The 13830-nt window shown below is 32.0% G+C and overlaps 1 protein-coding gene across 2 annotated transcripts in view; it reads right to left on the bottom strand.

Moving 5' to 3' along the window:
- Nucleotides 1-763: 763 nt before the first annotated feature.
- SPOCK3 (SPARC (osteonectin), cwcv and kazal like domains proteoglycan 3) overlaps nt 764-13830 on the bottom strand; it is a 341288-nt gene continuing 328221 nt past the window's right edge. For both annotated transcript variants that reach the window (XM_081093454.1, XM_081093455.1), the window contains exons 9-11: nt 7850-7912; nt 5186-5323; nt 764-2437 (exon numbers count right to left, since the gene is read on the bottom strand). In XM_081093454.1, the coding sequence (XP_080949580.1) occupies nt 2268-2437; nt 5186-5323; nt 7850-7912 (371 nt within the window). In that variant the 3' untranslated portion in view covers nt 764-2267. The remainder of the gene's footprint in view (nt 2438-5185; nt 5324-7849; nt 7913-13830) is intronic.

Here is a 13830-nt window from a genome sequence, read left to right as displayed (position 1 = left end):
AATTATTTTGTTCACCAATAAATCGATAGTGCCTAAAATAGTACCTATGTTATAGTAGGTGGTTAATACTAATATTTTTAGAATAAATAAAAATAATGATATTGAAACAAAATCTACATATAATCAAAAGACCTAATACGAACATCACAAATAGAATTTTTATACACTCATATGTATATAAATATAAATTGTACATATATTCTTTATATAAAGTTTAATAATGCAAATATTTTCAATTTTATGCTTACTGTTGAATTGGTTGCTTTCTAGAGAGTCTGAAAGATTTTTTTTTTTAATCTTAATTTCAAGCCCACTATATTTGTTACTTTAAATTCATTTGTTAAACCTCCACATAGAATTTGATTGTCTTTTTCCAATCAACCTATATTATATTATATTTTATAATTCCTATACATTTGTTAAAGTTATTTTATCACTCTTCAAAATGCCGTTGCTATAGACATTTAATTAAATATGCTAAATATAATACCACAAATATGGGTTTTAGATTATCACTCTCAATAAAGAAAATGATCTGCAACATTAAGACAAATGAAAACATTAAAACAAATCAACAGACAAAAATAATTTTTAACATGGGTAGAAAAACAACATTTAAGATGCTAAGAGCTCTGATTTAAAATTCGCAATTTTCAAAACCATTTCTAGCTACTTTGTAATATATTCATTAAAGAAAAACAGATTAAGAACGCTTCATGCCACTATTTATACCCCAGAAAATCAATAAGGAACAGTTTAATTTGGTTACAAGATTCTTTATTTTGTAAATTATACATAAACAGTAAAAAAGAAAACGCATTATACTTTAAATATTACATAAAGTCAACATTACAGTTTATTTTCAGTGTGTATTAATCAAATGGACATAATTCACCAATTTTACTTTCAATGGATGGTATATCGGGAAACCAGTTGACCCACTGTTTAAATTATAATACCAATGTGAAATATTCAACAGGTTTTTCATTTTTATTATGGGCACAAAACCTTAGGTCTGATATACTTAAAAGTGATGGTGCGTGGAAAGGTCTACACAATTAATTAACATGCTAACTTAAACATAGCAAGTAAAGTAATTTTTGTTACAGTTAAATCTTAAATGCTACTCTACACAATAATCATAAACAAGTCCACATGGCAATTATGTAACAATAGAAAAAAAGAAAGAAACATATTCCATTTTTCTTCATTCCAGCAGCAGTACCTTTATTGGTATTACTTTGTTAATTAGGTGTGCTTATATATTGCCTAATATTCTATATTGGTATGCATGCTAAAACCTTTCTATTTCTATTTTGCAAGGCACCATACATTATGTTCTCTAAGTTTCAACACTAGCAACAAAAAAGGTATAATTATTAGATTAAATGAAATTCTTATGTATAATAGGAAATAAAGAACTAAGATTTTTAAATTTGACATTGGGCATATCACAAACTATATGTGAAAATATAATTTAAATAAATCTTTCCCTTTGTCTTCCTTCTTTAAATTCTGCACCCTAAGTATCTGGTAAGAAAGATAAAGAAACCTAGAAAGGTAAAGAAATCATGCTGTTTAAGAATAGAAAAATATCTACATGAGACTGTTAATGAAATTAAAATAAAAACTAGAAGGAACAACTAAGTTTTTAACTTTCAGAATCCACGCTTTTCAATACTTGTCATTTCATAAAATATCCTATCCTATCCATAATAACTCCATAATTAAAACCATCATTATTAATGTAAACATGATGCAGAACTCCTTTTTTTTCTTACCCTGTGTTGTATCCCCTCACTCATCTCCAGGTTTGGGACAAATGCTACTTTGGAATTGCAATTAAGGTCATGCATACTTTCAAAAAATCCTGGTGCCCGGTCACCAACAAGTTATTTATAAGTTTAATTTACAGTCTCTCTCAGAAACATAACACATAAGACCTCAAATATGGTTGTTGTTTTGTTTGTGGAAGATCTACATAGTTTATTCTTATAAACATTTGTTTGTTTATATCAATAGCACTTCTAACTTTCTTCTGACTAGACTCCATATGTGTTTTCTTTTTCTCTAAGGCATATAAAAACTCAAAGTAAGTGATTCTTATTTAAACATAAAGTTCTATGACTTTAGCTGCAATATCTGAAATAATTATACAAAATATACGTGAATTTTAGAATCAGTTTATTTGGGGGCAAGAAGGTAATTCTCAATAGGCTATCACTTGTAAATAATAGAAATGTTAAATGTATTGATCTCAGCTCTCATCAAATGTACCCATCATGATCATCACCTCCATCATCATCATCCCCTTCATCTTCATTGTCATCTTCAATTTCATCTTCATCATTCATAATATCATCTTCATCATCCTCCTCATCAGTCCATTCATGGAAATCTCCACTTGCAAAATCTCCAGAGATCTCAAAATCAATAGCTTAGGAAAAATGTAAACATGAATGTTATTTTTCTGAGTAGTAAAATAATTTCTGAGGAATATAAAATTATGATGAAAATTGAGAAAATTAAGAAAAATGTAATTTGCTCTTTAACTTACTTAACAAAAAAAGGAAAAAAAATCTATTTTCTATTATTTGTTAACATGTATGTACCAAAAAGCAGAATTGTTACTGAAGTTGATATTTCCAGTTCAGGAATACTGATCTCAGCCCAGGTTTTATAGAGTCCCTGTCAAACTTTGAATCTGATAAAGAATTATAACTTCTTCTACTACTACAATAAACAAAGTAATTGCCCCCCTCAAATATTCAATGCCTAATCACTGCAACCTGCAAATATGTGACCTCACATGGTAAAGGGACTTTGAAGAAGTCATTAAACTGAGGATTTTTTTTTTAAATATATTTTATTGATTTTTCACAGAGAGGAAGGGAGAGAGATAGAAAGTTAGAAACATCGATGAGAGAGAAACATCGATCAGCTGCCTCCCGCACATCTCCCACTGGGGATGTGCCCGCAACCCAGGTACATGCCCTTGACCGGAATCGAACCCGGGACCTTTCAGTCCGCAGGCCGACGCTCTATCCACTGAGCCAAACCGGTTTCGGCTAAACTGAGGATTTTAAAAAGGGGAGAATATCCTAGATTATTCTGTTGGGCCCAGATAATAAATAGTGTCTTTCAATCAAATAACCTTTCCCAGATAGAGTTCAAGGGAGATTTGATTATGGATGAATGGTCAGAGATGCAATGTTGCTAGCTTTGAAACCAGAGGAAAGGGCCCATGATATTGTGTTGGCTTGTAGTAACCATCTTCATCACATGGGGGTATGTACTGTCCTAAGGAATGTGAGCAGCCTCCAGAGGCAAGAAACAGGTCCTTCTCAAAAGCCTCCAAGAACGAATGCAGCCCTGAAGACATCTTGATGTTCATCACAAAGACACCCATGCATGACCTCTGACATACAGAACCATAATATAATGAATTTGTGTGGTGTACGCCCTATAGTTGTGGGAATTTGTTACAATAGCAATAGAAAAGTAACATAGCTAGTTATTATTTTAAAAATATTTAGAAATACACACTTGAACATCTGGTAGCTAAATTTTGAGAGTGTTTTTTTTTTTTTTTTAAATAAACGCTGCCTTTGCAATTATTCAAAGTGTGTGTATACATTTTGGGGATGCCCCATATATATGTATTTCTACTTATAGAGGTAATAGTACACATATTATTTAATATGTATTTATTTTTTAACTCTTCTAATATTAGTGTGTGTTTATTTTCTACCCTTTCTAACATTTTAGTGTTGTAATTCTTTGGTAACTAATTATAATATATCCTATTGTGGTAATTCAATATTTATATTTGATTGATTTCATAGTATGACACACTGAAATTTATATATTATGTGAAGAAACTGTTATTTTTCTTCTACTTCATGTATTTTTTTCTTAATTTCAAAATGCTAAGAAAACTCAGGATTACATTTCCAAGATATTTCCCCTGTTCACTTATTGAATTCACCTCTATATAATTTTTATTTACAACATAAATTAAAACTGTTTACCCATCATTGGTATCACTGATAATTGAAGTCACTATTAATACAGTGAGTTTAAACTACATATTCAAAGACATGTTCTATACATGCTAAAAGCATGTTAAATAGCTACTAAGTGCTACTTTATCCTACATAAATATAGAATCATTGGCCAGAAAATCAAGATCAAGGTGTTACAAATCTTATGGAATAAATAAATGTAGAACAAGCATATAAACATTAAATTAGATTACTTTCATATTGTTTACCATTTATATATTTCTAAACAATCACAAGTCTAGCAAACAATCTATTAGTTTAAAATCTACATAAATGAGACAATGAAACACTGTCTACAATACAAGATTGACCAACGATTTTTTCATTTTTGGCCTTGTGTATTATTTGAAACATAATCCATTAATTCCTAGTGTGTGTGTGTGTGTGTGTGTGTGTGTGTGTGTGTGTGTGTGTAGCTAAGTGGCTTTTGTAGTGAAAACTCTCCATAGTACAAACAAAAATACTGATTTTAAACTTGCATTCTGGAAAAAATATTTTATAAAACAAAAAAGAAGTTACATTTAAAACTTTAAACTACATATGTATGTGATTCCCAACTTAATTGTAATATTTTTAGTTTGGTACATAAAAATGTATGCTTATGAAAAGAATTCGAATATTAATTATAATGACCTTTCAAACAATTAAACTATATTTTTGCCACTCAAACATAAGGAAACAAACTGATATAGCTGCAGTTTGTGGGCCTTTAAAAAAGATTAGTTTTTCTCTCACTGTTGAGACTACGTACTTGGAAAGTCAACTTCTCCAATGGTCTACAGAAAAAAGGGTACCATATATACATGTGGCACACACTACGATAGAATGGATGACAAAGGTTTGACTTACCTCAGAAACAAGAGGTAGCTAACATACTTTTTGTATGTGACGTGGTAAAAGGAACCCACCTTTTAATAATTATTCCTTAAAATATCTAAATGAGGTAATTCCATTCATTAGTTATATAATTTTTAATATGCTAGGAATATTTTGTTACCCCCAAAATGTTCTATAGTCTTTGCATAAAATATGTCCTCATTAAACACTTGAACAAATGAATGAGATCCTTAAGTACTTATCCTGTGCTTGAGATATTACTAAGTAAGTACCCATTTGCTTACCACAACCTGCAACACCATTTGTCCTGGATCCAATGACTTCATTTCCATATCTGTCAACACACCAGCACTGCCCAACACTGCCATGACATTGTGTTGGCTTGTAGTAACCATCTTCATCACATAGGGGTATGTACTGTCCTATGAAACACACAGTGATCAATTATGCATTAATTCACTCAAGACATACACATATAAAGGTCCCACTCCATCTATGAAGCTGGCCATTGTAACAATGAATTGCCTTTATTTATTTTGTTAAGCAAATTTACTGGGCAAAGGGTACTGTTTTGAGAGGTATAATACAGAATTAAAATCTGGTTAATTGAATATGCACATTAGGTCATGCAGACCACTTAGCATGGCATACCAAACCCTTCACAGTCTCATTACTACCAACATTCTATTTTAATTGTGTGTGTGTGTGTGTGTGTGTGTGTGTGTGTGTGTGTGTGTGTGTGGTCTGTCATTGTATGCTATACTGTGATATCCTCTATATTGGAAATTTTTGGGTTTATTGGTTGTGATTGCTTTCTTAAAAATTCTTAAACTCAGTCTAGCAGGAAAGATAGACATTCATTTTCATATCTATAATATCAATAGTATATTTGTCACATTGCTAACGATAAACGTTTAACTAATAACTTAGAAGTGAATTCACATTCTTCAATAAAAACTCCAACATTACAATGTAAGCTTTGGAAGGTCCGAACATTTTCTTGTCTTTCCTAATAATTTTTCCCCTCAGTGATCACACATACTAGAGTTATTTGGTGAAAGAAACACAACAACACTGAATAAATAGATAAAACATAAGACGATTAATCTTGCAGCCATATGGGATCATAGTTTCCTCCCTTTAAAAAGTTTCAAAAGTCTGATATTTAAACAATCAGTTTTGCTTAAAAATTACAATTCATTTGAAGGAGTTGAATTACTAGTTTATCAGTGAGGTAGACAGAGTATCACCAAAATTTGAGAACCACTTCTGTGGATTAAATGCCAACAAAAATGAGGAGAAATTCTAACATTCTTACTCTACCTCATGAAAAAAGCACCATTATTTGACATATCTGACATTAAAAAGTTATGAGGTAAAACTAGTGTGACCATTTAATTTAATCTTTAGGCAAGTATACTTTGAAAATGGAAGAGAGCACTATTAAGAATTATGCTAGAAATTCAGAAATCAAGCAAGATTGAACTCACAAATTGGAACATATGGTGCCTTACATGTATACAACAATTTATCAATTTTCAGACAAGTACCATTATCCTATGCAAATTAAAAATATACTTAAGACATTCAGTACTCTATAATAATGACTTTAATTTTTATTATGCAAGGAAAATAAAGGTGAATCCTCCTAAATGGGAGCTAAATATGTTTTCTTTTCTTTTTATTGTAACTTCAAATAATCAGAGTCTGAATTTCAATAAACTATTGTCACCAGTAAACCTTGCCTAAAATAATGTTTAGTTGAATTTCAATGGCTTTTCCCATTGTACATGGGTAAACTTTGATGATTGGAAACAAACCAAAGAATGTACGAATGTATTATTTCCTTTTGTGAGCTATAATACATGTGCATTTTATAAGAATTTAAAGAAACATGATGCATAGCGTTTCTCATTAGTAATGCTTCACATCTTAAAATGCTTTATTTAAAAAATGAAGCTTTTAATTTTGAATCAATAATTTTCAAGAAATATTAAATTTGTTCTTTTGTAAACAAATAATATTATAATTTAATAAGCATATCAGAATATATACAGATTAATCAGATTCAAATACATTATGAAATTTGTGGCGCTAAATAAACAAGGGCATTCATATACATTTAAAAAATTGCATATGAGGCATTCTGTCCTGGGTCCTAAAATAGAAAAAGGACCTCAATAGAAGAACTCCTAAAATCCAGAGTCTGATGATTAATGAATAGGATCATGGCAATATTAATTTCTTAAATTTGACAAATATATAATGTTTATTTGATACATGATAAGATGGTAACATTAGGTGAGGATGATTGAAGGATATATGAAAACTATGTACTGTCTTTATGAAATTTGTTAATCTAAAATTACTTCCAAAAGAGTTTACTTAAAATTGGATGTTTATAGGAATAACACAATTATTATACATAATAGTTTAATAATCTGATAGCTTTGGGTGGGTAAAATTTGGAATTATCTATTATTTATCAATTGAATGCTCTAAAACATACATTAACTTACTAAAAGTTAGTAAAAGGTTCTAATAAAAACATTAAAAAGTGTGCTCATATTTTCTTGAGGTACTCAGGGTGTCTCTCTCTGTTTTTTCTCTCTCTCCCTCTCTCTTCCTCTCTCATTAATTCCTGAGTTGTTAGTTATAGAATTGAAGTTTCTGCTGATTCTTTAACTTTAGCTTTGTTCAAATCTCTTTCTTTTTTACTTAATAACTCTCAAAATGAACATTATATTAGGGTAATAAAACAAACATAATATCTTTCAATAGGTAAGACAATAAAAGTAAGTTTAATTGCTTTCAAAAACTTCATAAATTTTGTTACTGAAATTTAGTGTAGTCTATCTTTGTTGAATTAATATTGATTTTATGTTGCTGTTTCCTTGGGGCTATTTATGTAAGTAATAAAGACTTCAGAAGAATGATCTATTACTCACCTAGGAGCTTCTTTATTCCTTGCCGCTTCTGAATATTGCTGAGCTCTGTCTGGCAAGGAGGGTCTGCAATGACATTAACAATGTTACTTCAAGGCTTAGAGTTAATGAAAAGAAGTGTAATTTCTATGTTATCAAACTTCAGTTAGTTTTTATATGGCTTTGCAAAACACATATTACATATTATTCATTTTACTTTTGGAGATACATATAGACGTGTGTGTATGTCTCTATACCTACCTACAATGATAGAGACAGAGGGAGACTGTCCTGATTATAAATATTAGGTTATCTTGATTTTCCTAAAAATGATTGAATTAGATGTAAAAAACAAAATGGTATAAAATACTTACTATACAATGAAAAAAGGTTCTTATCATTTACTTTTAAAAGCTCCATCAACTCATCAATGTAAACCCAACTGATGGACTATCACCCAAACAAGTAACAGTTTATGTTTTCCCCTCACTTAAAACATTTTCTAAGATATAGACACATAGCTTTTCACTAAAAAGTGGTCTATGAAACAGTTAATCCTTTTTTCAAGTTATATCAGAGATACCTTAATAAAATTTCATACTGAAAAATGTTGACAGGCTTTGGTCTTTTTGTTTCACCTAGATGCTTCAGTACACAGGGATAGGCAAAACTAGGTAAGAACTAGGTGCCAAAGTGTGCTTGAGTATATATAGCAAATAGACTACAAGAATGTATATAGCCCAGCCAGTGTGGTTCAGTGGTTGAGCGTCGACCTATGAACCAGTAGGTCACAGTTCCATTCCTGGTCAGGGCACATGCCTACGCTGCAGGCTTAATCCCAAGTTTGTGGTGTGCAGGAGGCAGCCAATCAATGATTCTATCTCATCATTGATGTTTCTATCTCTCTCTCCCTCTCCCATCATCTCTGAAATCAATAATAATAAAAAAATAATGGGTACACAATGAAGGAGGGCAATTTGAGCACTTGCCAGATTGTGCCTAAGTGCACTGTGCCAATGTGACATACTTTTGAGTTAATAAAGCTATTTTTAATAATCATAACCTGAATGTCTTTTTCCATATGAACAACTATAAACCTAGTTTTGCCAACCCATGTATATGCAATTTGGAAAGGATATGATATACAATAATTTCTCATAAACTATTCTTTAAGAATGTTACTTAAAATATTAAAACAATTTGGAAATAAGTATTTGGCTATTTTTCAAACTCAATCACTTAAAGGAGATTATTTTTTAGGAGTATAAAATCCTAAATAGACACAATACAGTTTGATTTATAGTATATATACAACTAGAAGCCCGTTGCACAAAGATTCTCACAATAGGCCTTCCTTCCCCTGGCTGCCAGCACCAGTTTTCCTCCAGCACCCGGGACCCAGGCCTTTGGTCGGGCCGCAGTGGAGAAGTCAAGCCTCGAAGCTAGGCTTCTCTGCTGTGGCCGCTGCGAGGCTTGGCTTCTCCCTCTGAGGAGAAGCCAAGCCACTTCAGTCTTCAGTTTTCACTCTAGCCGGAGTTTTCAGTCTTCGCTCCGCGCCTGCATATGCAAATTAACCATCATCTTTGTTGGGTTAATTTGCATACTCATTCTGATTGGCTGGTGGGCATGGCGGAGTGACACCAATTTGCATGTTTCTCTTTTATTAGTGTAGATTTTATGTCCTTACACATAATACATATTCTTAGCTAAAAGCAGTGCAGTGTATTTTACAGTCATATTCTAAAACCCTCTTTTTAATATATGCCATATAAAAATTGTACCATAAACTTTTGAAACAGCAAAACAATAAACTAGTACCTATTCTCCTATACTAGAACTGTTTAGAAAATAGCAAGGTATAATTAATTCAAGTGATTTTAAAATTCTTTATTATATCGATCTCATAGCATATAATTATTAAATTTGCACGTAAGTAAAGCAGAATAAGGAAATGAGACAAAGTGTTTAATATATATATTTATAGTTTAGTATGCAAGGCCAAAACTGTTTTTTTTTTGGTGAATCTAAACTGTGAAGAAAAAGGAGTTTGTTCTATTTCATTTTAAAATTGGTTCAGTTGATTGCTTTATTTTTCTTAATAATCTGTGGGCTCTTACACTAAACATTCAAGGCATAGGAATCAAGTTCTATAGTATGAAGTTAGAGAATAGATAACTTAAAATGTACTGCCCTCCATCTATGCATTTAGAACCAAGAGGAAAGATCTAAGCTGAAGTTTCAATATATTTAAAGTAATTCTTCTAATTGCTAAAGGCCAGATACTGTAAAGTAGAAGTAATCTATACTAATAATAGAGGGATATGCAAATTGACCAGGATGCTGTCATGTAACAACCAATTAGGATGGGGGCAGGGCCATAGTGGAGAGCTCTCAGCATACCAGTGCCAGGGTCCGAAGGGCACTGTGAGGAAGGAAGAACAGATAGGCAGTTAGGGGGATCAGGCCAGGAGTGGGGAGAGCAGATAGGCAGTTAGGGGGATCAGGCCAGTAGGGGAGCGCATATAAGCAGTTAGGGGGATCAGACCAGGAGGGGAGCGCAGATAGGCAGTTAGGGGGATCAGGTTGGCAGTGGATCACAGATAGGCAATTAGGGGGATCAGGCCAGCAGGGGAGAGCAGTTAGGCAGTTAGGGTGATCAGGCTGGCAGGGGAGGGCAGTTAGGGGGATCAGGCCAGCACGGGAGAGCAGTTAGGCAGTTAGGGGATCAGGCCAGGAAGAGAGAGCAGTTAGGGAGATCAGGCTGGCAGGGGAGCAGTTAGGGGCATCAGGCAGGCAGGCAGGTGAGTGGTTAGGAGCCAGTGGTTTTGGATTGTGAGAGGGATCCAGGATTGGAGAGGGTGCAGGCCAGGCTGAGGGGACATCTCCGCCCCCCCCCCCCGCCCCCATGCCTAAATTTCATGCACCAGGCCTCTAGCATTTCATATATGTTCACTACTGAATTGCCTAAAACTACAGGTATATCTCTGTCTGACTTAATTTGTAAGCTCACTAAATAAACCTGATTATTAGTCCTACAAATTCTGTATAAGAGAACATTGTAAGATTTCAAAAGAAATCATGACAGATTCAACTACATAAAATTTTTTATTTTGAAATATTTTTTTTTATTATTTAAAAGGCAGCTCTATCTGGCCCGTAATTCCTAAAGTGCTAAAGGAGATTTCATCTATTACTTAAACTCACTTGCAAAGAACTGATATGGATAAAGGATAGTAACCCAATTAATTGGATGAAGGTTTAGACATGATTAGACTATGAATAGTCAGCTTAGGGTGTACACACAAATTTATATCACAAGATTTATCCCCTCTGTTTACTACCTAACGGTGTTATAACTTTATGGAAAATTCTGATTTTATGTGCTAAAAATTTTATGAGAATCATGCATTAATAAAATGTTTTAATCATTGAATTTATAAGTAATCACTCCAAATGTTAGTTTAAAAATACCAGAAAAATAGAATATTTTTTTATTAGTTCAATTTCAAAACGTTGTTTTTGAAAATAACATTGTTCATTGTTTTGAATTCTCAGTTTAAAAACTCAAACCTCTATATTGGGGCCGTTCACACATGATTTATATTGGAATATTCAATATAATGAAAATGATGCAGTTTTATCTTCCCATACAATTTGGAACTAAACAAAAAGTTACTGGGTAAAAAAAAAAAAAAAGTAAGGCAATATCAATATGTTTACAATTGTTCTAATATACAAATGTGTTTTTTTTTCTATAATCACAACTAGTCATTTCTGAGGAGTGTATCTTTATTAGCTGTCACCTATATACAGACAATCTACAGTCAGAAATGCAAACATAGTAGGCATGATGGAGGCTGGAGAGCGACCCCCTACCTAGGCAGCGCACAGCAGTCCAGGCTGTGCCCTGCGCAGCTCCAAGGGGCGTATGCACTTCCCCCTCGCTATGAAGGGTGCCTGGAGCTGTAACAGCAGGTGGGTCCCTAGTGTGCCTCTCAGTTAGCCATTGTCTTCATTCTCCTTTTTTTAAGTCGATATTTTATTGTTCACGTAGCTTCTCACACAATGGATATACTTGAAAATCTTTATTTAGATTTATTTCATCAGTAGAAATTTCAAATATTCTTATGACCAGAGGACAAAGTTCTCTCTCTTTAATGTCTTTCATTAAACAGAAAAACATCTTTTGTAAAATTAACACCCATGAGTCACATTTTAACATCTCGTCCTGTAGATTAATTATACAAATAATCTCTAAAAATGTCATCTATTTTCATTGTAGTCCCGAGGAAAAAGCATTGGCTATATTGTTGATTGAAAAATTATGCCTGATGTTACCTGAACTAAGTAGGATTTGCCAAGAAGTTGCACACAGTAATGTCTCTATGGCATTTTGTATATAATTACCTTGCAAACTCGGAATGTAGAATTGAAACCACTCAAACAAAAGTCCATGATTCTAGTTTCAAATACCAGTCCCTGCCCTCATTCTGTAATGTGAAGTTATTAAAGATCAATAAACTTCAGGCCGTAGGCATAAAATAGGAATAACAATATTTTCACAGTGCTATTTGGGTAATAAATATTTTTATGTATACAAAAGACTAGGTGGACCTAAATAAAAGTTAATTTTCTCCCCCCCCGATCTTATACAATAGGACACTAAATGAAATAGCAACTAGTAATTGATTTACTTTTTCAGAGTAGGGACTTAGAATATACTTTTATGAAAGTAAGTTATTAACTCCGAAGGTAACTAAAATCACCAATAAATATTCCTCCTACTCATTTTTCATGATTGCTTAGAAAAAGAAATTTAAAAATCACAATCATAACCATTTTGTAGTGCTTAATTGTCATGATTTCAGAAAATTAGTCACAGAAACAAATTTGTATTTTAATTAAAGTTAAAATATATTGTCCCTTAGAAACCTACAAGTGTTCACTTGCTTGAACATTTAAATTCTTAACCTCTTTTATTAAACTTGAGATAAACCTTAATTTTGAAAGTTTTTTTTAAAAACACAATTACTTTATTTTCAAGATATTTCTAACACCATACAACTATAGTCTTGATTGCAGTTTTAAGTAAATCTAGATTAGTAATACCTACATATACACCTTTCTCTTTCTCTCTCCATATATATGTAATATATAATAATTTCCTGTTTATTCAACAAACAAACATTCTTAAGTTTACTATAGAGTTAAAAGTTAACTTTCTACATTACCCTTATTATAGTAAACTTAAGAACTTATTGTTTATTGAAAAAACAGGAAAATATTCTTTTATGTATAACAGTTATTAAAGCTAGCGTGTAGTTTTTAGGATTTTCTATCACCTAGAAGCACCTATGTAATAATAAAGTCAACAATGTGTTTATTTGAGTGTGTGTCTGGCTGTATGATTTAGAATATTTTCCTAAAGCAAATCTAATTTTTAAATGTTGCTTAAACTAGTTATAAACAATTTAGCTACTCTACAAACTCTGCTGTTGATCCACTGCTAATTCATTTATTGATAATAACTTATCCCTACTTATTAAACTATTACTAATATATGAAAAAAAGTAATCGATATAGTAAATATCCTACATAATGTGTTAGTTTCCCATATGAAAAACTGAGAATCATTAATATAATTTAAAGTAACTTATTCATTCTATTAGCTGTCAAAATTTTAAAAAGCAGTGACAATAGCAGGTATATCACATTAGATTAATCATCGGTCTGTTTTTATAAAATTAGCTCCAAATTATACATATCATTGTTTCCTTACATTTCCCCAAACTTTATCATGAGTTTTTTTTATCTATTTTCCTTATATACATAATTATAATTATTAGTCGATCTAGCATATAAGCATGGCCCCATTTTTGCATTACATTAATGTATCTAAATCAGTGGTTCTCAACCTTCCTAATGCCACCACCCTTTAATACAGTTCCTCATGTTGTGGTGACCCCCAACCATAAAATTATTTTGTTGCTACTTCATAACTGTAA

This window comes from Myotis nattereri (assembly GCF_964212035.1).
Source record: "Myotis nattereri genome assembly, chromosome: 5".
NCBI classification, from domain to species: domain Eukaryota; kingdom Metazoa; phylum Chordata; class Mammalia; order Chiroptera; family Vespertilionidae; genus Myotis; species Myotis nattereri.
Note: the sequence above shows the minus strand (reverse complement) of the source record. Positions and strands in the feature narration are given on the sequence as shown.